The sequence below is a fragment of the Gymnogyps californianus genome, chromosome 2 (assembly GCF_018139145.2).
Source record: "Gymnogyps californianus isolate 813 chromosome 2, ASM1813914v2, whole genome shotgun sequence".
In the NCBI taxonomy this organism is placed as follows: domain Eukaryota; kingdom Metazoa; phylum Chordata; class Aves; order Accipitriformes; family Cathartidae; genus Gymnogyps; species Gymnogyps californianus.
The window spans coordinates 121,954,190-121,979,351 of NC_059472.1; the positions used below are offsets into that span (position 1 = coordinate 121,954,190).

Here is a 25,162-nt window from a genome sequence, read left to right on the forward strand (position 1 = left end):
TTCTTTGAGGGAAGAAAAGAGACATGTTCCTTCCAGATGTATTCTGCGTATTTGCAGAGTAGCACTACAGAATGTTTTTAAAATACTAGTATTACAAGGTTACATTAGAAAGAATTTGGTCTCTGTCCAAGGTGTGAATAACTATATGAATGCTTTTTAATGATAACCATCTAATCTTTGTCTTTTCTTTTAAAATTTATTAACTTCACATTCTGTTGGGGTATTTCTGTGCAGCTCAGATGCATAGATAAAACAGTCTGTTCCCTACAGTGTCATTTCTTCCTAGAAGCAGAACCATCACACAAAAACAGTCTGAACTGTTTTGAGGGACAAGACAAACTGGGTTCTTTAGATGTAGGAAAACATGAGTGTGAATTTCTGTGCGAGTCTCTTGTTTGAGTTCATACTAGCTGCTTGCTGGAATTGCACAGGGAATTTAGTCCTGTGGTGTTGATGCATGATACAATGAAGGTGTAAAGTCCACGTAACAGATGTATTTAAAAAATTATGTCAGTTTTCAGGCTCTGATGTATGAAATGGGCAAAGGCCTGGTAAAAAACCCAAGAGTTGTCACTTTATGCCTTCACCTGAAGGTGTAGTGAAATGTAAGCAGCAGTCCTCTGATGCATTTCTAATTGGTTTGATTGAGCCCTAAGTGTGTTGTCTTTTTTCTCCCTAGCTGAGTATTGAACAGGCCCAGGCTGTGGCAGAGCAAGTTGAGATGAAAGCGAAGGTGGTACAGTCTGAAGTCAAAGCAGTGACTACTAGACATAAGAAGGCCTTGGAAGAGCGGGAGTGTGAGCTGCTCTGGAAGGTATGCACCTTACATTTATGGTTTGAACAGCTGACAAGTGCCTTTTTAAACCGAAAACATGCTTTTTAACTAGTACATGGCCAGATTCTGATATCCTCCCAAGGAACACTGAATTGAAACACTACAGTTTACTGTCAGCTCATTTTTTCTGTAGGTAGCAGGATGCTGGATTCTGGCCCTGGTTGGTTTTGTGCTGAAGGTATATCTTAATCTGAGAAACTGGTTGGGTTTTTGTAGAGACTACTGTATCCTCAGGCAAGCTCAGCCCCACAAGTAGGGTGGGCACTCCCCCTGCTGGCTTAGCAACTATGCCTCACATCTTGGTACTGACCGCAGAAGAGATCGCCTTTAAACACCTTGTTTAAAGAATGTTGTTAAAACCTCTTTAATACATTGCTGTAGAACTAGGTATGTAGTATACAGGTTTTCTTACATGATCCACTTCTCATAAACAAAGGAAAGGAGCAAAGCTGTGTATGCTGTGTCCTTTTTAGAAAGACAAGTAGAAATTCTGCAAGACTAACTTTCATTGTCCCCACACCTAAAAACTTACTTTGCTCTCAATCAAGGTAGTGTCCCTCTGATTTTTTTTTTTTGTTCGCTAGTAGAAGAAAAGAATATTCTCCAGCAAGAGTATCTGCACAATCCCAAACTCCTGCACTCATTTCAGCCACGATGCATATGTGGTATTTTGAGAGGAGGAAAGGAAGTAACAGCAAAGTTTCTTATTCTGGAAAGGTAACTTAGTGGTCGTGGCTCTTCCCTGCTTGTTTAGCACAGATCAGTTTGGATTGGCCCTTTGGGCCCCACTTGTAGAACTGAACAGAAACCCACTCTCTGCTGTTGGATTAGGTCTTTCAGATCAGCGAGTTAAACTGACTTGTCCTATGACCGCATGATTGCTAGTACTGGCATAGAGGAGCAAAAATGTGTGGTCAAGATGGGAAAAGTTTAGGAGTAAATTGAGAACGCTCCTATAATATGCAGTCGCACCAGATAAAGTGTGCCAGGAAACCAGGTGCTGTGTGGCTGCTGCCTATACTAGCAGAGCCAGGCAGGATGGCACGTACATGTGGTTGGTGAGGCACATGCTGCCAAGAAGCAGTGCCATCCTGCTAAAGTACTTCTCCCCTGCCTCTTCTCCATCAACATTGATTGGAACAGTAATTTTCTGGTTTAATATCTGTCGCCAGCAAAATGACCACTCTGGTAAGAGTTTATTGTATGGAACTACCCTAGCTACAGTGAGACTAATCCCCTAAAAGAGAAGTTTGTTTTTCTGTAGTTCTTCTATAAGTGTCCATGGCAAGATTAAAAATGCACTTTATATAGTTACTGTACTTCTTCTAATGCTGCTTTTTCTGAGGTATTTGGCTTGAGGGAGATGAGTTCACTTTCCACTGTTAGCCTTCCCCAAGAAGCTTGGCAGCTTTCTCTTTTGAGGTATTCCTAGTACAGGAGAAGTAAGAGTTGCCCCTAAGCTATTTGTATCCCAAGAGGCTGCATAAATGCACATTATTAGAATGTCTGCACTGAGAGAGCAAGTTCTCTTCAGGTTATAAAACATTATTTTGAGAAGGAAACTTGGTGGTGGTAAATCATTCTAGCAAGAAAACCTGAGTGTATTAAGCCTTCGTGTGAAGCGTGTTAGTGAATAATTTGGGGTACCAAAGCTGAGGCCAAGGATTAAGCTGAGACCTAAGATTAGTAATCTCTTTTGGAAATCTATTGGAGGAAGCATCTCTGACTTTAAAAAAAAAAAAAAAAAAAAAAAAAAAAGTCTGGTAAAACCTGCATGCCTTAACTTTAAATGAAATCGCATGTTCGTACATCTGTTATCCAGTCAGTGTATAACCAAGGAGTCTTCAGACAGTGAGTTGTCCCTCATTAAAATACATTGCTGGTATTGTTCTGCAGCCAAGCAGGTATTCAGACATAAGGAAATGTATTTTTGCAACAATAAAGCAATTACATGTTTCGTTAGTTTTACAAGGCAGGTGTCTTTGCCAGATGGTCTAAAGTGATTTTTCACAAGTAAAGATAAACATAGGCTTATATAAAATAGTTACAAACAAACCATTTTTGCTTGAGCTTCAGTCCCCCCAGCAGGGACTAGCAGCAACCTTCTGTGTCATTTGAAGTGACATTATAGAGCATCCTGTTGTAAAGCACTAGTTTGGCATGACTGCTAGTGTTTGCAGGAAAATATTAAAATAATTGGACCCTAAAAATCCCTGGAGATAGATGTCTGCTATTATCCAGTCACATGAAAACAGTTCTGGCAGGCAGGGGAATGACAAGAGCCCATGCGCATTAGCTGATGCTGACTCCTAGCCTCAGCTTTGTGTGATAACAGCCTACCTTCTGAAATTGGTCTCAATTCTGGTTAGAGAAGCCTCAGCCTCTGCTCTTTCTTGAGAGCCTGCAGTAACCTCTGTCCTCCCTGGAGTCTAAGTAAGACGTACCTTTGGATGGTCTGTCAAGTACCTTGCAGCTAGAAAATAGAATAGTTGTTGAGGAAGCAAATCATTATTAGTGAGCAAGTGACTCTTCCTTTCAAATGACATTCTGATGCAGCAGATCTGCAGAGTAAGAATGTATGATTTTAGCTGGAGGATGGGAGAGAATAATAATCCTGAATTTGGATAAATAATTACTTTTCCTCATTTCTGCTTCTCTACATCATGGCTTTTAGAGGCTTGTTCTGCAGTTCTTTGTCAACATGCTGCAACGATGGCACAACCGATTTTTATGTAGAAGAGTGACATTAGGAAATGTTTCTGTGCTACGAGTTGTCTTTCCTGATGTAAGTGTGCTTTTCTCTCCCCTCTGTCCCCCCCCCAAGGTGGAAAAGATTCGTCAAGTCAAGGCTAAGTCACTCTACTTGCAAGTTGAAAAGTTACGTCAGAACCTAAATAAGCTGGACAACACTATTAGTGCTGTTCAGCAGGTCCTGGAGGAGGGTCGTACCATGGATATTCTTCTGGCTCGGGATCGCATGCTGGCTCAGGTGCAGGAGCTGAAGAATGTGAGAGGCCTTCTCCAGCCACAGGAAGATGACAGGATCATGTTCACTCCCCCTGACCAGGCATTGTATATGGCCATTAAATCAATGGGCTTTGTCAGCAGTGGGGCTTTTGCTCCTCTGACCAAAGCCACTGGGGAAGGCCTCAAGCGTGCACTGCAGGGCAAAGTGGCCTCTTTCACAGTGATAGGCTATGACCATGATGGTGAGCCTCGCCTTTCAGGAGGTGACATGATCTCTGCCGTGGTGATGGGCCCAGATGGAAACCTTTTCGGGGCAGATGTCAGTGATCAGCAGAATGGGACCTACCTGGTCAGCTACCGTCCACAGCTAGAGGGAGAGCACCTGGTATCCGTGATGATGTGCAACCAACACATAGAGAACAGCCCCTTCAAAGTTGTGGTGAAATCTGGGCGCAGCTACATAGGCATTGGGCTGCCGGGGCTCTCCTTTGGCAGTGAGGGAGACAGCGATGGCAAACTCTGCCGCCCCTGGGGGGTTAGTGTAGACAAAGAAGGCTACATCATTGTTGCTGACCGCAGTAATAACCGCATCCAGGTGTTCAAACCGTGCGGGACCTTCCATCACAAGTTTGGCACGCTGGGCTCCCGGCCGGGCCAGTTCGATCGCCCTGCTGGCGTGGCCTGTGACATCTCGCGTAGGATCGTTGTGGCTGACAAGGACAATCATCGCATCCAGATCTTCACGTTTGAGGGGCAGTTCATTCTGAAGTTTGGAGAGAAAGGAACAAAGAACGGGCAATTCAATTACCCATGGGATGTGGCCGTCAACGCAGAGGGCAAGATCCTGGTCTCTGACACAAGGAACCATCGCGTTCAGCTGTTTGGGCCCGATGGTGTGTTTCTTAACAAGTATGGCTTTGAAGGGGCACTCTGGAAGCACTTTGATTCCCCCAGAGGTGTGACTTTCAATCATGAGGGCCACTTGGTAGTGACAGACTTCAACAACCATCGCCTTCTGGTCATCCATCCAGATTGCCAGTCAGCACGCTTTCTGGGCTCGGAAGGCACCGGGAACGGCCAGTTCCTGCGCCCGCAGGGAGTGGCGGTGGATCAAGAGGGGCGCATCATCGTGGCCGATTCCAGGAACCACCGGGTGCAGATATTCGAGTCAAATGGTAGCTTTTTATGCAAGTTTGGCACTCAGGGAAGCGGCTTTGGTCAGATGGACCGTCCTTCAGGTATAGCTGTCACCCCTGATGGCATGATTGTTGTGGTCGACTTTGGAAACAATCGAATTCTCGTCTTCTAATCTGTGTTTGAATTAGGAAGAAACTGTCTCAGGGAAATTCTTCTAAGAGAAAATGAAAAAATACAACGTTAATTCAAACCTACCTCATCTTTAATTTTTTTACAGATGAATGTACTTATCTTTTCTGCAGGGAGTGAGCCTGTAAAGTTAAATTCTATCTACCTCATTGTCCTCCCTTCCCTCCTCGGTTTCTCGCCCTCTTCCCATCCCCACACACTCACAGTTCAGAACATTTTACCTCTGCCCCCGGATGGGGTTTCATGCACAAACAGGTGTTGCTGTGCACATTAGGTGGTTTGTGTGGTGAGTTCTGTAGACTAAGCCAAAAAAGGCTCTATGTAACTTTTTTAATGGAGAAAATGGTAGTAGGTGTTTGTAGAGAATTTGTGTTCTTGACCATACTGCAGTTCTGTGGGTGGGGACATGGGAGGGGGGACTTTTTGTTTTTTTGAATTGCTGCTGCAGCAGAGAACTTTTTCCTGTTCTCCTTTTTATACCTCAGTGTGTTTGATTTACTGGTGAGCACAGTGTCTTGTTCCCAGACGACTTTGAACGTTTTGTGAAAGTGAGTGGGATTCACTTGCCGGGAAGAGCAAGTTTGCATCTTTTTGGCATTTCTGTGTATTTTTTTCTGAAACACAGTAATCCAACAGCACAAAGTGAAGCTGATGAAAATGCACAAAAATTCTTTAAGTTTAAACCAAATTGTTCATTTTAGTGGCTTAGTGTGGTCGTTCTGAAGTTTAGATAAAAAGCAAGGCTTCCTTTAATGTATCCTGTTGTTGAGTATTTCTTTTTACCCTTTTCACCTGAAAGCTAAATTAGTTTTTAAGAAGTTACTGTTTCTTTTATCAATGCATGTAATCTGGACAACAGAAGAGGTTACAAGGAGCATTGAAACAGGGAAAATCAAACCCTTTTGATTTACTTTCTTGTGAAATGACTAGCTTTTTTTGCCCCTTCCCATAGAGAGACTTTAAGGGAATAACGTTTGATGGATTTCTTAGAACAGAAGTGGTACCAGTAAGAAATAAGCACAGCTTTGGAGATTCAGGGTGTGTTTTGGAGAAGTCAACAGTTTTTTTGTGTTTAAAGAGGATTGCAATAACTCTCTCGGTGACAAAAATATATTTTTTTTTTCATCTTCTGGCTTCCCCAAAGAGCTGGACTGAAAAATTCAGGAAGGTCTAATGTAGTTTTTAGGGCGGGGTAGGCCTGTAGCTCCATGTATCTCTTGCTACAGATCCAAGTGAAAAGTTACCAGTACCAGCATAAGGCAAACTACATCAAGATGAAACTTTGCTGCTTTTTTCCAGGGCAGTACCAAAGAATTCTGTGTAAAATAGATGTATATGATCCTTAAAAGCTTGGAGGCAGGGGGAAGTTAGCCCTTTCAGGTATATAAAAACAGCTTTTCTGAGAAGCAGAAACTTTTGGGGGAGAATAGAGATCTCTTTAGCAAAATGTGACTTTGAGTCCCTGGAAGTATTTGGTTTTATTCTTCAATTTCTTGCATTCCAGTTTAGCTATTAATGCAGATATGGTCTCTACAGAGCTGTTGCTTCACCCTCTGCATAAGGCCTTTGGTGGCAAACAGGAATGGCTGAAGTAGGGAACAGAGGGCTTTTCTGTGTCTCTGCAATGGAAAAATGCATGTATCAGTACTCTTAGGCTTGGAAATGGGATTTACCTTACTGTTTGCAAGAGAAGTCTCTGAAACATAAACATGGTCATTATCAAAAAGTCTGAAGAGCCTTAACCATCCTCCAAGGAAAGGGTTCATCTCTCTGCTAGCCACCATGCACAAAAGTGACCTGAGATTGAAAGGCTCTTTACAAGTTTGTGAGAAATCACAAGGTGCACTTTCCTTCTTGCTGCTTTTCCCCTCCAAGGAGTGTTAACTTTCTGGGTTTTGTAGAAATCCTGATGACGTGTGCAGACAGATAGCTGCCACTTTAGAGGAGGCTTAAACTAAAGGACCAGAAAGAGACAGACAGATTCATGAGCTAGCAAAACCTCTTTGAAAGAAGGGTGAGGAAAAACACCTAAAGTAAATAGGATAAAATAACTGTGCTGCCTTTCAGCCAAAGCCTCAAGGAAGCAAACTCTTCAAAGCAGTGTGTTTCAGTTAGGCTTCATCTTAGGATAGCATGGTTTAAAAATAGTCTTTAAAGGATAATCTTTTATACAGATGTCTGTCATTAAATTTCTGTGGCCACTCAAAATATGCGTATGAGAGAAAACTAGTTTACCTTCAACTTTTTCAAGTTCCGCTTGTGTACATGCCTCCCTTCTTGGAGGTGGCCTACAGTTGTGACAGATGTCCATGTTTGTCTTGTATTATTCAGTCCAAGAATTATTTGCAACTTGGGCTGTGAAAACTAATAGCCTGCAAGATCTAGATACCAAAGAAAACTGGTTTAAAAAGCTTTAATGTTTAGTTTGCAGTGTCCTTGCATTTATCCTATCATGTCTTAATAAAAATGCCAGGTCTCTTAATAACTTGACCAGAGTGGCTGACAGTGTTGGAGTATGCTAGAAACGCTCTTGTGCTTTAATGCTTGTTGGGTTCCCCCCTTCTCTGGGACTGGAAGGGAGTTGTTTTTCAGGCGTTAAAAAAAAAAAAAAGTTAAGTGTGCATTCAGGATTGTGTTGAACTGCAGAAACCTTTTTGCCCCTCTCCAGCCTGCACCGCGTGGAAGGTGACAGACGCTGAAGTTGCCCTTTGCTATTTTGTATGGAGCCATTGCACAAACCCCCAGTCCAGCTCTGTCAGGAAGAGGAATGACTTTAACTCTTTCTAAATTGCTGTCTATTTAATTCAGTGGGCTTTGCTTACAAACCAAACCTCAAGTGTTTGACCTCATGTGTTGGGGAGCTTTTTCGTTTTAAAAACACTACTATTTAGCTACCCAAAATAATTCCTTATCTTTGTCATAGATAGTGCTAAGCACGCTTGGTCTCATTGAAAAGTGGTAGTGTAGCTTATAAAATGGAGTGTTTTATATGCAATGAAAATAAGTAGCGATAATATACAATGCCAACATCAGATGCCCCATAGGGGCTTTTAAAAGTAATACTTAAACGAGATTCAAACCTTGCTCTGTTTTTTCCATGCATGTTCTCAGGCTATGCATGTTCTCAGGTTTATGCCCCAGTATCATAATATACATAGTGCAGAGAGAAAAAGCAAGGCTTTGAAGCTGGATTGCAAACTGAACGAGCATTCAGAGTAATCTTCTGAACTAGTGGAAATGGCCTGGAGAAGGGTGAGGTGAGCTTGTGCCGCTTTCTCTTAGCGCTGACATTGGGGGACGACAGATGTGGGTGACAGACCTGTCTACTAGAACTCCCAAAGGAATTTCACTATGCCAGGTTAAACCAGTGGCTCTCGGTAAACTTTTTGCTTGACAAAATGTTATCAGCAGTCAGTATGGCTGTTTTGGGTTCAGCCTACGAAGCAATTTTGTCCTTTCTCAGAACTATTTAAGCAGGAACTTCAGTAGCAAACTGAAGCAGACTCAGTACTTGATAATGCAGGTCCTTCAGATAATTCACTCCTTTTTATTTAGTACCTTTTAAATATAACTTATTTAAGGAAGCCCATAAACCTTAAACTTGTAGAAGAAAGCAAGGGAAGGATGACAATGCCTGAAAACTAATGTATATTGGGGCCAGATGTAACCAAGTTGGGAGAAAGAAGAACAAGGCACTTGGATGTGGTATTCCCTTGGAATTGCAGGAAGATGGGCCCAGTCTGTTATGTTGGCAGTTAAACCAAAATTAATTTCTGAAGAGAGCAGGTTTATAGGCTTATCTTGCCATAACTTTGGTGATAAGATTTCTTTGTTCAGTTCTGGTTTAAAAAAAAAATATTGTGCCAAAGTGTTTTGTTGGTTTTTTTTTACAGGAGTGTAAGCCAAATGGTGCCAAAAGGTAATAGGGTATTTAAAGATAGAGATATTTAGACAAACAGTTTGGAGCTGTATAAAAAATGAACACTGGTACTTGCGTTAGACAAATATTGTACCTTTGGTCTTTGAGTCCTTGAGAGTTTGAAACCCAGTTTGCTGTGGTACAAAATGCACAACTAGAGATGCCACTATCTTTTTATTGAAGTTCTACCTCACTTTGCAGAAGTAAATCATCTACCTCAATTTAGCATCAGACATGTTTGAGAAATAATTGAGAATCTGCCTGGGGGAAGGATTCATCCTGCCTGTTGGACAAGCATTTTAACTGAAACAGAGATACTAAGTGTGTACAATGTGGTGACTTCTTGCTTTTGTTTGCTTTTGGTTTTGCTGCCTGCCCATGGAAATATTAAGCTGCCCTTGCTAGAGAATCTGTAAATAAAACCAAATGTTCAGGCAAGCTGGACTGAGATACCTGAAACACTTTTGAGTTTGTTCTGTTTTCGCTACGAAGTATGGAAATGTAAACTTTTTTCAGTATTATGACACTACTAGCTGACATGACATACTTCATGTTCATTTGCAGTGTTCTTATGTCCATAAGACCTTTAGGTCTTCTCTCTGCAAGAGAGAAACTCTTATGCATGCCTACAAATATGTCCTGTTTGGAAAGACTAATGTTACGATTGCTGTAAACACAATGCTATACCAAATGCTTGAAGGGAATAAGATCCTGATTTTTTTTGACTTGGTGATTGTATTAGTAGCTTTCTTGACTCAATGGGATTTTTTCCACCATGACAAAGCAACCAAGTTCCTATTCCTGGAGGGCAGTTTAGGTTCAGACATTCTCAGGAGAGGCAGTTTAAAACCAGTATGTTGGGGTTTTATGCAACTTTAATAGTGACATGCAACATGCCCCTTGTTTTACCTGTGGAGTAAAGTTGCAGAAGCACATTTTCAGATTACTATATTGAAAAAATCTTTTTTCCTCCCCTGCTCATATTAAGGGGTGACAGACGTGGGTACAGGAGACCCCTAATAATGATAGGCTGTGTTGGGTTTGGTAAATGTTATGGTGGAAAATGTACATTGATGTCTCTAAGTGATCTTACGGGTTAACGAGCCAGACTGGCATCTTTTTCCATCATTGTTTAACCAATAATGGTTCTAAAAATGCTTTGTGTACCTGCATGGTCTTAGACCTTCTATTAATGATTGTATCAACTTACAAACTCAGGTAGATAACTTTTTAAGCTCTTTTCGTAGAGCCTTACTGACTGAATGTTAAGTGTCTGTGTAGTGATGTAGTTAAGTAACTTCCTTTTGAACTACCAGACTAGTTTAAAAAGAAAAAAAAAGTCCTTTTATAGGTTTGTAGAGTACTTTTCAGACAATGTAGTAGTTTTTCCTTCAGAGGGAGAGATGTCTGTTTCTGGGTTTTGTTTTAAGTTTCTTTTCTAAAATGACTAAAAAGTTTTTAGCTAGTTTGTAAGGTGTGCTTAGTCACCTGAGTTGGTGGGGGTTTCTTACTGTATGTGACTCTTGTTTGTACTGTGCATTACCTGTCATGCGCTGCTTGGTTCGTGCACAATTCATTGGAGTAGTGAGGGTGTTGAACACACGCCTGCAATTTAAGTCAAGTAGAAATTGGAAGCCTTGAACAAAATGGAGGTCATCCATGTGAAACCAATGTCACGAACGTGCATTTTTCTCCCCTCATTTAATTGACTGTAGATGTATGGCCCCATTTTTATAAAACTTCATTACCAGTGTATAAGTAGTGTTGCCTCGGTGCAGGTTTGCATGGGGATCCAGAATGACTTTTGTCAGTCCTTGGATGTTGGGCATCTTGCATTGATTTGGTTTTGTAGTTTCCTCTTCTGCTGCAGTTGTTTATTTTCTACTTTAGTGATTAATCATGCTGCTCTCCTAATAATAATAAAAATGTCTCAGCAGGACAGACAGTGCTCTGCTTTTAATGAGCTGCTCAGAGCTTTTTATATCTAATTGATAATGACACAGGCTGTGACAAGAACTTAATGCTCCAAATAGGGCATCACATTTCTACTTGGACAAAAAGTGACATTTCTAGATGTCCGATGTTGAGTACCACAGAGAAGAAAGCATGACAGGTTATGTGCAAACTTTTACGTAGAATAAGTGAGCAAAATGTTAGAACCCTTGTGTTAATGGAGGCTTCTGAATGTATCTTTGTGGTCCATAGGGAAGGCTGAAGGATGTAGCAAGGAGACGATGTATCAGCTACTGGCAGCCTTAAAACAAAGTCAGTGTCTCTCTGGACTTTAAAATGTTCCTATGCAGTTTATTTTATTTTTGTTTAATCAAATAAATGTGAGGAGTTTTTTTTCATGGCAAATCTGTGTATGTGTGTTTCTGTATTACCCAGCCAAAGCCTTCTCTTCTGTCAGAATGCAAAAAAGAAAAAGCTCTTGCCTGAACATGAACCTGGCTGCCTCCAGGTGTGATGACTACTGAAAACTTTAACCAGAGGCACCTGCTTTAAAAGGAGAGAGGAGAAATGTTGGGGTGCTATGGAGAGAAGTGTGGTTTAAAAAAAAAAAATTGATGTAGTGTCAAACTCTTAGTTGTCTAGTCTATTAAAAAAACAGCCTCACTGTCATGATTGGAGGAGATGGCTTTCATACTGAACTTGCCACCTGTACTCCATGCAGTTTTTCCACTATTTTGCCAGAAAGTTCCTGGTTTAACCTTGTTAGGTCCATTTCTGGGTTTCCATTTCTTCACCTTTGCAACTGTGAAAGTAATGCTTTTTCTGAGTAGTAGTGTAAAGCAAAGCCACCAGAACATTTAATAGTGTATCTGGCATCTTGCAGAGCAGACTGCCAACATGAGTTGGGTGAGCAGAAAAGGTGCTCTTTTTCCTTACTACTTTGGAAAAGGTTTGAAAAGAAATGGTGAGCATAGGAAGATGCTCTTCAAGTAAGGTTTGAGAATTAAGGTGGCTGACTGAATTCCCAGCATGGGTAGCAGTGGAGGTAGATTCCAGTCTCTGAAAGTACTGACTGCACTAGCTCTTCAAAGCTGGGATGCTTTCTGGCCCCAGCTGTGCACAACCGTAGGACTGCTCAGCACCATGCTGCACTCTATCCATCAAAATCCTTGACCAGACAATCGGTTCTTTCTTCCTGCTGGAGCAGCTGAAAATATGTCAGCAGTACAGCAATCACTTCAAGTTGAAAGGAGGGAGGGAGAAGACCCTGTGAAGGAGGGGGAAAAGGCTGCTCAGGTGAGTTTCAAGACTACCACCTTGGCCAGCTTTGTGTGGTACTCTGTCTGTATTCCCTTGGCTTCTCTGTGTTCTCTCCCTGAAGACAAACAGAACCTGGAAGCTCATTGAGCACCACGAGATGGCTCTGGACACTGCTGAACAAGCACCATGGCCATGGTCACTGTTGTCCACTTTTCTTGCCAAAACCTTTAGCTCTGAGCCCATGCCAGCATATGGGCAAGGAGGCTTGGGGGGAAAGGGAGTGCGACCCCTTTCTCCTGCTGTGGGGATATGAGCCAGTGCATGACTGCAGGGGTGAGATCCTGGAGGCGAGGGGAGGAGACACAGACAGGCAGCCTTTCCTTCAGGAAGTGGCCCAAACCAAAATAATAACCATTATTAACTTTACTAACCTAACACACAGCCCAGCCTGTGCTGTTCCTGCTCTCTTCAAGTACCGGTGCTACAGATGGGGGAAAAAAATCCCAGAGCTGCTCTGGTCAATGCAGCCGCCTTAGGGCAGAAGAGCAGTCATTGTTAGGGGAGAGCTGGGGCTGAATGCTTCTGCTCACATGCAAATGCAGCTGTGATAAGATGCGCGGTATCTGGGGAACAACTGCATCCTTCATCGAGCCTCGAGGGGAGCGTTGGGTGCCTCCGGGTGGAGCTGGGCACTGCTGAAGCAAGGCATTAGGATCTTTTGCATGTGAATGCCCTGCATTCCTGGGGCGGTGGGGAAGGGCAGAGAAGAATCTTTTCTATTCAGGGCCCGGGACCACACAGTGAGCATCTTTAACCTTTTTGTATTTAATCAGTCAATCTACTTTGACTTGAGGGATGTATCAGCTCCCTTTCTCCCTTCTTTCAGAAACGTGATCTCTACACAGTTTTTCCTGATTTTTTTTTTTTTTTTCATTCCTAATACTTCTAAACTGCTTGCCTCTACCTGAGGACAGAGTGGGTGCCACCTCCTACAGCAATAGAAAAATTATTGAAAAGTCAGCTACTTGGTCATTACTCTGAAAGCCTTGAAAAGTAGCAAAGCCAGTTACCTAACAGAAGCAGGATAGCAGCAGGTTTCAAGCTTTCTGATGTACTGCTTCATGATGAAGGGACACACACTTGTAGTCATTCTACAATTTGCACATTGTTTAATAAACTTACTATTCTTTTTCTGTCAGTTGTGGCTTGTTTGTTCAAGATCTTCCTATACACATCTGCATGACCTAATGCTCAAGTTACTGAGAGCAGAACTTGCAGGCCCTGCATCCCAGGTGGCTACTTGGCTAAGTGACCTTCCTGGTGGTGGCTGGAGGCAAAGTACAATGCCAGCACCACAGGGAGATAAGGTGTTATCCCAGCTCTACCCTGGAGATTATCTGGGCAAAGTCTCAGAATAGCTGAAATAGCACAAAATAGCCAGGGAGGGGAAGTGAGGAGAGATGCTATGCTCCATGCTGGGCTCTGATTATCTTATGCCTGGATTAAGTTCCAAGGCAGGACAGCCAACACAAACAACCCCCATCCAGCTAAAGCTAGAGTCTTCCCCAGCACTGGTCCCTTCAGAGCACCCACAACCATTGTCCTACACCACCACCCCCCACCCCGCTGCACTGACAAAGGTTTATGAGCTGTACCAGGTTTTGTCCTGGCTGATCAGTCAGCTCTTACACCTCTCCCCTTTCGGCAACCTGCCTTGTGTTTGGCTCTTGCCCACCTGTTGAGCCCATGAGGCAGCAGCAGGCAGAGCCCCTCTAGCTTATAGTAGAGAAGCCCTGCAGCCTGCAAGGATCAGAGGGAGCAACTTACCAACCAGCTCCATCCCACCCACCCACCAGTGCAGCATATTACAAGACAACACATGCACCCTGGCCACAAGACTCAGCACCAGCTCACTCTCCCTCACTCAGACTCTGCCATCTTGACCACACAAAGGGGCACAGACTGGCTTTTTGCAAGGGTGGCTTGTACTAGTTACATACAAACTAATGAAATTAAGTCACTACTGCTTGGTAGTGTACTGCATTGCAACGTTAAGGGCATTAGTGTGTCCTTACACCGCAACTTCTTCAATCCTGTGACCTGCGAACCCTTTCAGGCCAGCTGCTCATTTTAAGGAGGATACAAACATTATTTGAAAGACACTGTTAACACTGGGCACAAGGGTCTTGCACTGTTAATGCTGCAGCTGTGCTATTTGCACTTAATAAGGTAACCACAGGAAACTTGGAGAGGGGGGAGGCAGAAGGGGCACAAGCCTCTTCCACCCTTGGCTATGATGTGCAGAAAAAAAGCTCCTTTCCTTGCCCCTAAGGCCATTGACCTGCATATGCCCACACACACACACACCCCCCCCACCCCAACACTCCCACCCCACACCTGTCCCCATGCCTGAAGAGGCAGCTCCAACTACAGCAAGCACCAGACTCCCAGTGGACTGTAGCTACATCAACATAGCAAAGTAGGGCAAAAGCCTCTTCTTTGAGGAATACAAAACCATAGCTCATATGTTTCAAAAGACAGCAGCCAACACAACAGCTCAACTGCTATTTCAGCAGGACTTTAGCTCAGGTAAATGATATTCCCCTTCCAGTCACTTCCTTCCCATATATTCTCTTCAAAAAGAGCAGAATTACACACTTGGTTAACAACTTCTTTTCCGTAAGTAAACTGCCACTCACATTCAAAACAGATACCAACCTCTCTTCCTTATGAAATAACCTTCAAAAACACCTCCAAGCATGCCTTTTTGTTTATGTGTTTTATTAAAAATTTACATAAATGAACACACTCCAGCAATTGGGGTATGCAGGTGTCCTAGGTTAAAAAAAATATACAAAATCCCAAGCCCTCATGGGCAGGGCAGCAGCACATTGAAGCACGACCTCACTTCCTTTGAACAGTCGTGAAAGCTGGCATCTGAATGGGCTGGATTGAGTGGACTGGCTGAAACACAGGCTTCTTCCGCATGTCGGAGAGTGTTTTCACAGAAGGCAGAAGCTGGTTCCTCTTGATGATCTGCAGTGCCAGCTGCGTGTTACCTACAAGACAACTTTCGATTAAGAAAAAAAGTACCTATGTATGACTTATGAATCACTGTTCTCAGAACAGAGCTGACAAGCCAGCCCTGGGCCCAGGCCACATCATACACTAGCGGTCTTCCTATTCAGCAAAATGCTGACATGGACAAGAAAAGTATTAGAGAAAAGTAAATTTGAAACAGCAGTATTGCTTGATTCAACCTGTTCTTAGCTGAAGACATCAAGCTTTAACCTCAGAGCTTGAAGATGCCAGAGCACCTGAAGGGCACCTCTTCTCTCTCCCATCTGCATAGTGAGTCTCTAGATCTCACAGAAAACGCCCTCACAATGTGACACTACAGACAGTAATGCAAATGTCAAGGATGTATATAAAACATGTTTTTAAAACAAGAAATCTGATTTTCAACTGTATGCATGGCCCATCAAATAAATACCACTGTAATTGGAAAAATGTTAAAAATGAAACCTATAAAATTGTAGGAGAAAACCTGCTAAGTTCTGAAAAGAACATTTCTCCCTCTTATCAAATACTTTTCTTTCACTAAAGTTTTAGTTTCAGAAGAGATGCACCGTTTTGTTGTCATTTATAGAACAAAAAACATCTTCAGCTCCTTTTGGTTATATACTTAGAAGGGTATGGCGAGACATGTAAATCCCACTTTCTACTCTTTTCCGCTCTGTATTTCTTTGCTGCAGAAAGGTTTCCAAAATTCCAACTTGGAAACATCTTTATAAGAAAAGCTTTGCAGAAGCCTCAATTCTGAATACAAATGCTCAGGTCTTCTGCCTGCCTGCAAGGCAAGACAATTGAAGGGGAACAAGCACACTGAACATTTCACAACACTAGGATATTAAGCCCCAAGGGGCACAGGTCCGCAACCACGACAGCTTCAGTGGCGCAGCTGCACCAGTCTGCTCACACTGCAGAATTCAAGTGCAATCTTTCCAGTTTCCCATTACATAGTTTTTTTCCCTGTGCAAACACAGTGAACCTTCAAAAGGAAGGATTTTGGAAGAGAGAGTTATCAGTATTACAAGCTTTGTTGCAGTACTTGCTACATAGGCCTTGACATGGCTTCTTTGGGAAACTTGGATTGCAGTTGTCTTAATGAAAAGCCTTTTGAGTCCTCTTTATAGTATAAACCTCATCAAGGGTTTTATGGAGCCTATCCAAGACTGCTGATTTCTGCACAAAGTATAGAAGATTTCAGCTCAGAAGATGAATGTTTAGGAAGTCTAGCATGTGTAAGAACAGGATGGCAATAAACTAGTGTCCTGGTTTCGGCTAGGACAGAGTTAATTTTCTTCCTAGTAGCTGGTATAGTGCTGTATTTTCGATTTAGTAGGAAAATAATGTTGATAACACACTGATGTTTTCAGTTGTTGCTAAGTAGTGTTTATACTAAGTCAAGGACTTTTCAGCTTCTCGTGCCCAGCCAGCAAGAAGGCTGGAGGGGCACAAGAAGCTGGGAGGGGACACCATCAGGACAGCTGACCCAAACTGGCCGAAGAGCTATTCCATACCATATGACATCATGCCCAGTATATAAACTGGGGGAGCTGGCTGGGAGGGGGGATCGCGGCTTGGGAACTAACTGGGCATCGGTCAACGAGTGGTGAGCAATTGCATTGTGCACCACTTGCTTTGTATAGTTTAATTCTTTTAGTATTGCTATTGTCATATTATTATTATAATCATTATCATTGTTTTTCATTCCTTTCTGTCCTATTAAACTGTCTTTATCTCAACTCACGAGGGTTTTTTTTTTTCCTGATTCTCTCCCCCATCCCAGGGGTGGGGGGGCAGTGAGCGAGCGGCTGCGTGGTGCTTAGCTGCCGGCTGGGGTTAAACCACAACAACTAGGGAAATGAAGGTGCAGATACATGGATCCATAGCAGTGTAAAACGGAGACAGGGCCTAAAGAGTACCATTCAAAATACTGGTAACAACTCTATAAAGACTAGGAATGATGACTACTGCCCTCTTCCCTTCGTATCCCAAATCTAGATCGACAGAACATTTCAAAACTTACCATTCTGTAATTCAAGATATACAGCCAGCAGAATAGCCTCTGGAGGAATCTCTTTGGGGTGGATCAGCGAAGCAGCCTTATTGAAAAAGAAGATGAAAAAGAGGGAGGAAAAAGTGCTTAAGAGAAACATCCAACTCAAAGAAAGTGCCCCTTGACAAGATTGTTACCACCATCTTAGCTAACAAAAACAAATAACAATTCATAAACTAAGATAAGATTTTTTTCAAACTAATACACTCCATTGGGTTTATGCATGCAAGGAGAGACTGAAAGATTATCTGCAAGATTGTTTCATGCTAATTAGCAGGACCATCTGCCGTATGCTTATGTTACTATGAATCTGTAATTCTTGGGCCAATCTACTGTGGTTTCCTGATGAGATGACAGGTGAAGAAGGTAACCTCCACTGCTCCAAAGTTCAGAATACTAAGTTAACAAGGATCGTTCATTAGCTTTAAAAATATTTTTCAGCTATGAAGTCAATGAATTTATTTTAGATGCAGAGACCTACTATACTTTACATCCACAGATGGCCTTACACTCCTTTGGGCTTTACACATGTGCTACAGAGCCTAAGCACAGACACCTGCTCAATCCTAAGAAGCCTCAGGAGGAAAAAGAGCAAGACAATTGCCTTAAGCAGTTGAGAACGTCACAGAATTTGAACCTGTTCACCTACACAACTAGTATGAAGTAATTTGGAAGACTGCTGTTTCAGTTTGCAGCTCAACAATGCATTTGAGTAGTCTTCCTGACAGACAGGAACGGCTGCAAAAAGAGACAAGCATCAACACTGGAAGAGATGGGTCCCAGCCATAAGAAAGACCAAATGACACAGGCTAAGTAAGTGAAGACAGAGTTTCAAAAGCAGTACTTGAGAATTCTTGGGACAAGAGGCAGGCAAGAAACGTACCTCCAGCAGAACTGCACTTTGTTCTCACAGCTCTGCAGTGAATAGCTTAGATGGTGAGTTATTAACTGATTAGAGAGAACTAAACTCAAGGCCCTCAAGAACTTTCTCCTCTGAAATAGAACAATTACTATTGGACCATTAAAAAACCCCCCAAACCACCAAACAAACTTAGAAAAAGTGAAAAGGCTTCCTAGTCATATTCCACTGTTTTGATATGATCTAGGAAAAAAAAAAATGCTTCCCATAGTGGTACTGAACTATTTACACAAGAAAGAAATTCGGAATCCTTCATTTTATGTTACTAACAGGGATTGGTCCATAAAGACAGAAGAGAGCCACCATCTCAGCAAAGTCTGCAAATAAACTTGGACTACGAAATCACCAGGATTTGCTGTGATCTAAATGGCACTTTGAAGGAAGTACATATGTCCCTAAAGCTGTCTTGAGATTTGGTTTTCATACCTGATGAAGACACTTTCGAGCTTTGTCATATTCACTCCTCAAACAGTAAGCACTTCCAAGGTTAAACAACATCATTGTTCGTGCAGATGTGACTGAACTGGGGTAACACTGTGGGGTCTGCTTGCCAGCTGCAATTAAAAAACCAACCAAACAAAAAAAAAATTCTTTTTTTTCTTACGCTTTTATTCCAAACTGGCCAAGTAAGTTCCTGTACTCTGCTGAATACAGTGGCTGGTACTTACAAGATTCCATTGCCTCATTCTCTCCTTTGTCAGACCCTGCAAAGAAAAAAAACCCACAAAAACCATCATGTTCCGTGAGCTTTTTTAAAGCCTATTACAAAAATAACACAAAGATACAAATTTGCTTCTTTCTTCACGGTTTGACATTAAAGAGGGAAAATATCGTTTTGCTCAAAAGTTTACATCACTTCAGACTTCCTATCTTTAATGTTTTGCTTTTAGATTTGCAGATGAGTACAGCGAAGTTTAAACTGCAGACACGTCACTGAAATCAGAGCTGCTGTAGACTTAACTATACAGATGGGCTCTGAAGTATTTCTCTGTTACAGAATACACACTCCCAACTGGAAGCACTGCAAGAAGATTAAGATACAGATTAACTAAGTTCTCCCCACTCCTATCTCTCACTAAGTGCAATAAGTAGACTTCACTGGTACTCCAAAGCCTCATTTAGAGACTAAAAAGCTGGCAGAGAAGGTATGAAGCCAAAACTTAACCATAATTGCATATTTAACAAAAGCAGCTTTCAAAAGTTACCTTCAAACAAGCCAGAACGCTACAATATACAGTTCTGTTTACGTTACACAATTAGCCACTTCAAAGGAATGACAAACATGCAAAAGACAAACCAAACACAAAGTAGGAACTAAAGCCAGGAAAACAAAAACACAACACCACCACAAACAAAAAAACCCCAAACAACCTACAGTCTTAAACCAAGATGTTTTAATCATCATTATATTTGTATATAGAAAGTTACAGCAAGAAGGCAGCTGAAAGCATAACCAGTTTTAATGAAGTATGGATTCATTAACCTTGATCTTGCTCATTTGAAGAGATCCCGAGGGAAACATCAGTGACGTTCTCGGGGTTCAAGTGAGTGATGGCATCAGATATTCTGTCTAGAGAGATGAGAGCTTCTGCTGCATACAAATGCCCAAGAAACCTACAACAGCAAAGGGTTAGGTACAAATGTCAGCGTAACAACCCCCACAATTTGTTATCATCTAAGACAAACTGAAGGCAGTTTTTAACACGAGCACATGAAAACTATTACTTCAAACACTTGCATGGAAGTTAGCTTGCTTATAAAGTATTGTTATAATACCTAGTTCTGCCATTTACTGCTTTTAGGCACTAATATTGTGAAAAAATCTGCACCTGAGTAATGACAATTCATACACAGGAATTGCCATTCCACAAAGACAGTACCTTGGTATGGCTTTATCTCAGAGAACTAAAAAAGGAATCCTTACAAAAACACCCCAGGATATAGATACATCTATAATTTGAGGTGTTAAGTGACTTTACATTCAATAAAAATCAAACTAATTCTGTAAGATAGCTGCATTTCTAAGGACAGCAACTATACAGGCCTGTCCATGGTGCACAAACATCTTTCCAACTGCAGGTTTTGCAAAAGAATTAAGCAAGTCTGATGTTTGACACTTGTAGTTCAGCTCAGCTAATCAGCAGCTTTCCTTTTCAACTTTGGAACAGAAGGAATCCTGTCGATCAAGAGCGTAGTTAGTTTGCAAATATTTAATCTGAAACAAAAGTTGAGCAAAAAAGTTCATGCTTGTTCTATGCAGCTTTATACAGTACACTTCAAACTGAATGTATAGTTGGTTGTAATGAATTACAAAACATCAGGTAAACTGTCAGTCAATCATCCAAAATAACTTCTACAATTTTGATCTGATACAGCAAACGTAACTTTCTACATGCAATTTCTTTCACTTAAGAAAACAGGAACAGTTCAACATTCCCAATCTGCACCAAAGCCTAGCTTCCTGGGACCAAGATACACAGCTCTTTGTCTTTCCGAAAAACTGTCATCTAGCATTTCTTGCATTACATAATGGTAACGTTGCCTTCACAAAATTATGTGTTACCTTGCAAACTCCTCTAAAATCTTGCTTATACAATGACTGTGCAAAAAGATGAGCTTCTGCAGTAGTCTGAAGCATGGGAGCCAAAGAATTTAATTGGCATGGACCATTTTAGAGTATGCTGCCAGCATATAAAAATAAGCACAAGTTAGCTTGCTTTCCACAAGTACATTACCAGTTTTGAAAAATATTACTACCATGAAAACCTCTGCTATATTTTATCTGTGTATGACGTAAGAATTAAATGCACAAACAAGGTCAGAAGGGTGGGGCCAAAGCTGCCTTTTTTGAATTTGCAGAGGTGTACGAGAACTGGTGGGTAGAAACAGAATGAGCTTTGAATATCCTTCCAAAAAATACAGTGCCAAATGAGAACTGAAAAAGAGAAACTGAAGAATGGAACCTATATAAGCAACAGCAGCAGGTGAAGTGACAGTCCTGCACACCCAAGATCTGGTACCCTACTGACTGAGCAAACCTTCCCCTCCGAGGCTGTAGTTTCATAAGTGAACTTTCAGCAGCATGCTGGTTTGGGCTGATGTTGTCTGCCCCCAGCTGCTCATTCCTGCCCCTTGTGCTGTGCCAACACGAGCACGTGCAGCCCCACAGTGAATCAGGACTGAGACCTGATGGTCCTGCCACTGCATGGGACCCGTAGCTGGAGATTAACAAATAGCAACAAAAGCAGCGATAGATTCCGAATTACATGGAATTTGTACACAAAGGAGGGGACTCACGTTCCTGCGTGTCAATGAACATTTAGTCAGGGCTTCAACAAGAACAGGAGCAGGCCAAGCAATTCTTTGCATCAGATACAGAATTGGCAAGCAGCTACAGACATTGGAAGCTTCAACTCAGAACTCTCCAGCAAAAAGCAGGGCTGAGAAAGAAGAAATGACCACATCAGACTTACTTAAGAGACCCTGACAGCTTTGGTTGCTGAAGAAGTTTATCTGCGTGATTCAATGCCATAAGGTTATCACCCAAAGCCAGAGCCACGTAAGCACTACACGCAAGTATTGAGCACCTGGAGGGAAAAAGAAAAAAAAAAAAACAAAAAAAAAAAGGAAAAAAGGGAGGGGGGAAAGCCAATATGTTAAATGGAGAATTCTGTGATTCCAAATGCAGCTGTTAAATTTCTTTCTTGTTAAGTGCTGAAGAAATAAATCATAAACTTTCAATAATGTCTTTGTATGAGACTATGAAGTAAAGGAGCTAGTGTTTCGTTATCTGTGGCCTCAATTGCATTCTCTGAATTAGGAGATATATATATTGTGTTCTACCAGTATAAACCAAGGACCACCATGGTGTGATCAGTAAAATTTTGCAATCTTGACCATAAATAACAGATTAAAAAAAAAGATGGACCTCACCACATGTGTCATTTTTCTCATGGACAGTTGCCCTTTCTCACCCTCTTTTTATTTGTTTTGCCTTGGACTCTCATTTGTACTTCCCTGCCCTCCCCTTCTGCTGCAGCAAAGGGTAGCAGATTTGTAGATGTCTATAACATACAATCTACAGACACATAGTAGCAATCAATTAAGTTGTAACATATTTCACTCTTGTGTTGTACAATGTTTGCACACAGGGAGACAATAAACACTGGAGAATTTGGTGTTTCCAGTTTTGTGTTCAATTGAGAGCTGTAACCCGCTGGCAAGACTGATTGATCCGTGGCATTTTGTTGCTGTCACAGACTTTCTTATCTTTCCAAAACCACAAAATCTCTGACAGTTCCTGCAATGAAATTTGAACTACTCGCGTTTTCCATCTTCAAACAACAACAACCCCACGTCAGGATGCCATCATTAGGCCAAGCTTCACACTTTGCAATCACTCCCCCTCCCTCCCCAAACACAGCACTTGGGGATATTTTCCACTTCGTAAGACATCATTCAGTGCAGGCTGCCTTGTCCTCTGGGCACAAGCCTCTGCCTGCAACGCCTTGCTGTGAGCATGGACTCCAGGGAGGAAGAGCAGATCCTCTTAGTGGGGTCTCACGTCAGGAGCGATGGGAGAAGAGCCTTCGACTCTCCTGCCGGTAGGTGGGCTATTACCGTGTCAACCTTCTGGCAACTGTCAAGTCCACTTTCAGTCCAGCAGTAAGTCATGTAATTCGTGGCAGGACCTGGGGTGCCTTTATTCCCCTTTCCCAGGAGGCATGCTCCTTAATTATGCACAAGCAGGATAAGAAACTTCTCCAGTGTTTCTCCCTACCCCCCACTTCCTCTCCACCGTGCCCAGATGTCACATCAAATCTGTACACATACAAAAGCTTGAGAGAGGGAGAGGAAAGCTTCCCCAGCTCAAGTCCCAAACCTAAAATATTTCTGAAAGGTTGCGACTGGGGGAGGAGGGAAGGGGGGGGTGGGGGGGCCGCGGAAATCTGTAGTAACAGCCTGCTTCTAACTAGCCTCTTTTTGTCTCTGCCTCAAGGAAGCACAGCTTTTAAATCAGCAGAGATGCTAAGCGTCACCAGCTAAATACCCTTACACACAAGTCAAGGCCTGCAGAATTGGTTGCAACTGCCCTTTACATCAGTATGTGTCTTCTATTTCCCACAACTTTTTTAAAGCTTATTTTTATTTCTGAAAGTGTAAATTCAAACACAAGATGCACTCCAATCACACAATAACTAAGTCCAGCAAAACTGAAACCTAATCCTCTGCTCTAAGGACTCGTCACTGTTTAAGCCGTGTAAGAGCTGGCAAGATTTTTTAGCAACAGCCATCTAAAGAAGAGGAAAATATTCAGGTTTTCTTCCCTGCAGTACTGTTCTTGCGCACTTGGATCCCTTGTTGAGCCAGCTAAACCAAACGCTCAGGAGACCTGACAGCTAACCGGAGCAGAAGAATTGCCCCACAAGGGAAAAGACAAACTAGTTTTTCACCCCGGTCAGGATTCTGACAGAACTCCACAGGTCGCCTTTGAGCATGGCAGACTTCCAGCATCACTGAGCCTCCGCATGCCCTAAAAAACCCCTGCCTTTGCACTAGGAAAAAGAAAAATGTTTTTTTAAACTGCCAGATTACGTCAAACAGTCTCTTGTGTAGGTCTGGGCATCAAGATTTGTCAGCCCACACCGACTGCAAGTTTACAGAACCCAAACTCCACATCTGACTTGGCTTATTTCTCAGGCAAAGGGCAAGCTAGAACAAATCCAGTTCTTCAAAACTTACTATGAAGGCACCAAAAATGGCACTTCTAAACCACTCAGAGAACATCACTAATCTGAAATAATTTTGAATAGCTAAGCACAACAGTGGATATAAACTATCTACTTTTTACATTTCAACACAGGCAAAACAATCCAAAATATTAAGAAGTACAGAATGCAGATGGTGCTTAGTCAACGGGGAAATTCAGCACCAGCAAAGGGGAGATAGGGGAGAACTATGCAGCAGCTGAGAGTGAGGAAGAAGAAAGTGAAACGGCTATGGGTGATAATCATTGTAAGCTTCCAGTATTGTGACAGGGCCAAACAGACCACTGCAACCTTTAAGTGGATAAACGAGACAAAACTGCGTAGGTGTGGAGAAGAGACAAGGTATATTGGTGGGCAATGGTGGTCCTTACAGTATTACCTGTGAAATTATTAGGAATGTTAGTGATGCTCCTGGAATACCATATACAATACTAGGGTATGCACACTTCAAAAATATGTAAGTAAATAAATAAAGCATAATGATGGACTGGACATGGCCAACAGAAGAGTCAAAAGAAAGGAAAAAAGGGTAAAATTGGATCACATGCCTTATAGCAAGGGCTTGCAGTTCAAACCTATTCAGGACAAAGCAGGTGATCAAACTATTCCTTTATCTCTAGCTGCTTTGAAGAGTAAAATGAACAAAGTTGTTCAATCTAGGGAGAAAAAGGCTACAACAAGGTCTGTTGCTATCCATCTCAACTTTTACAATAATATCCACAAAATTTTCCAAATGTAGTACTGTGGTCTACCAGAACTTTACTCTTGATGTATCCTAACAGTGTTGGGTTGTTCTGGCACGCTGAAACATACCACAGGCTGAGAGCAGAGCAAGGGAATTGGCTTCTTGGAGGATGAGCAGAAACGAGGAGCAGAATAGTTTAGAAGAAACTCAGAAGAAAAATCTGGAGCTTCTACTTCCTGTGCATAACTTCTTAGCAACGTTTGGTGTCCTCAGACTTCTGCCTGTTGCTTTTAAAACCTTGCAGTTGAATTACTGCTTATTATGAGACTAGTCTGCTCAACTAATTTGTGCACAAGTACCAAACAATACGTATGACACACAAGCCTTTTCTAGACGGCATTTTTAATT

At 42.1% G+C, this 25,162-nt stretch overlaps 2 protein-coding genes across 5 annotated transcripts in view; one reads left to right on the forward strand and one right to left on the reverse strand.

The window, feature by feature from the left end:
* Window positions 1-5,471, forward strand: part of TRIM71 (tripartite motif containing 71) — a 59,089-nt gene extending 53,618 nt beyond the window's left edge. Inside the window, 2 exon segments of the mRNA XM_050892092.1 lie at window positions 680-814; window positions 3,660-5,471. Of these exon segments, the coding sequence (XP_050748049.1) occupies window positions 680-814; window positions 3,660-5,111 (1,587 nt within the window). The 3' untranslated portion in view covers window positions 5,112-5,471.
* Window positions 5,472-15,026: 9,555 nt separating this feature from the next.
* CNOT10 (CCR4-NOT transcription complex subunit 10) overlaps window positions 15,027-25,162 on the reverse strand; it is a 36,337-nt gene continuing 26,201 nt past the window's right edge. For 2 of the 4 annotated variants that reach the window (XM_050891722.1, XM_050891720.1), the window contains 6 exons: window positions 21,775-21,888; window positions 19,785-19,915; window positions 18,970-19,005; window positions 18,728-18,855; window positions 17,353-17,428; window positions 15,027-15,319 (listed from right to left, as the gene is read on the reverse strand). In XM_050891722.1, the coding sequence (XP_050747679.1) occupies window positions 15,165-15,319; window positions 17,353-17,428; window positions 18,728-18,855; window positions 18,970-19,005; window positions 19,785-19,915; window positions 21,775-21,888 (640 nt within the window). In that variant the 3' untranslated portion in view covers window positions 15,027-15,164. The remainder of the gene's footprint in view (window positions 15,320-17,352; window positions 17,429-18,727; window positions 18,856-18,969; window positions 19,006-19,784; window positions 19,916-21,774; window positions 21,889-25,162) is intronic. The other 2 variants (XM_050891721.1, XM_050891719.1) reach the window with 1 other exon arrangement.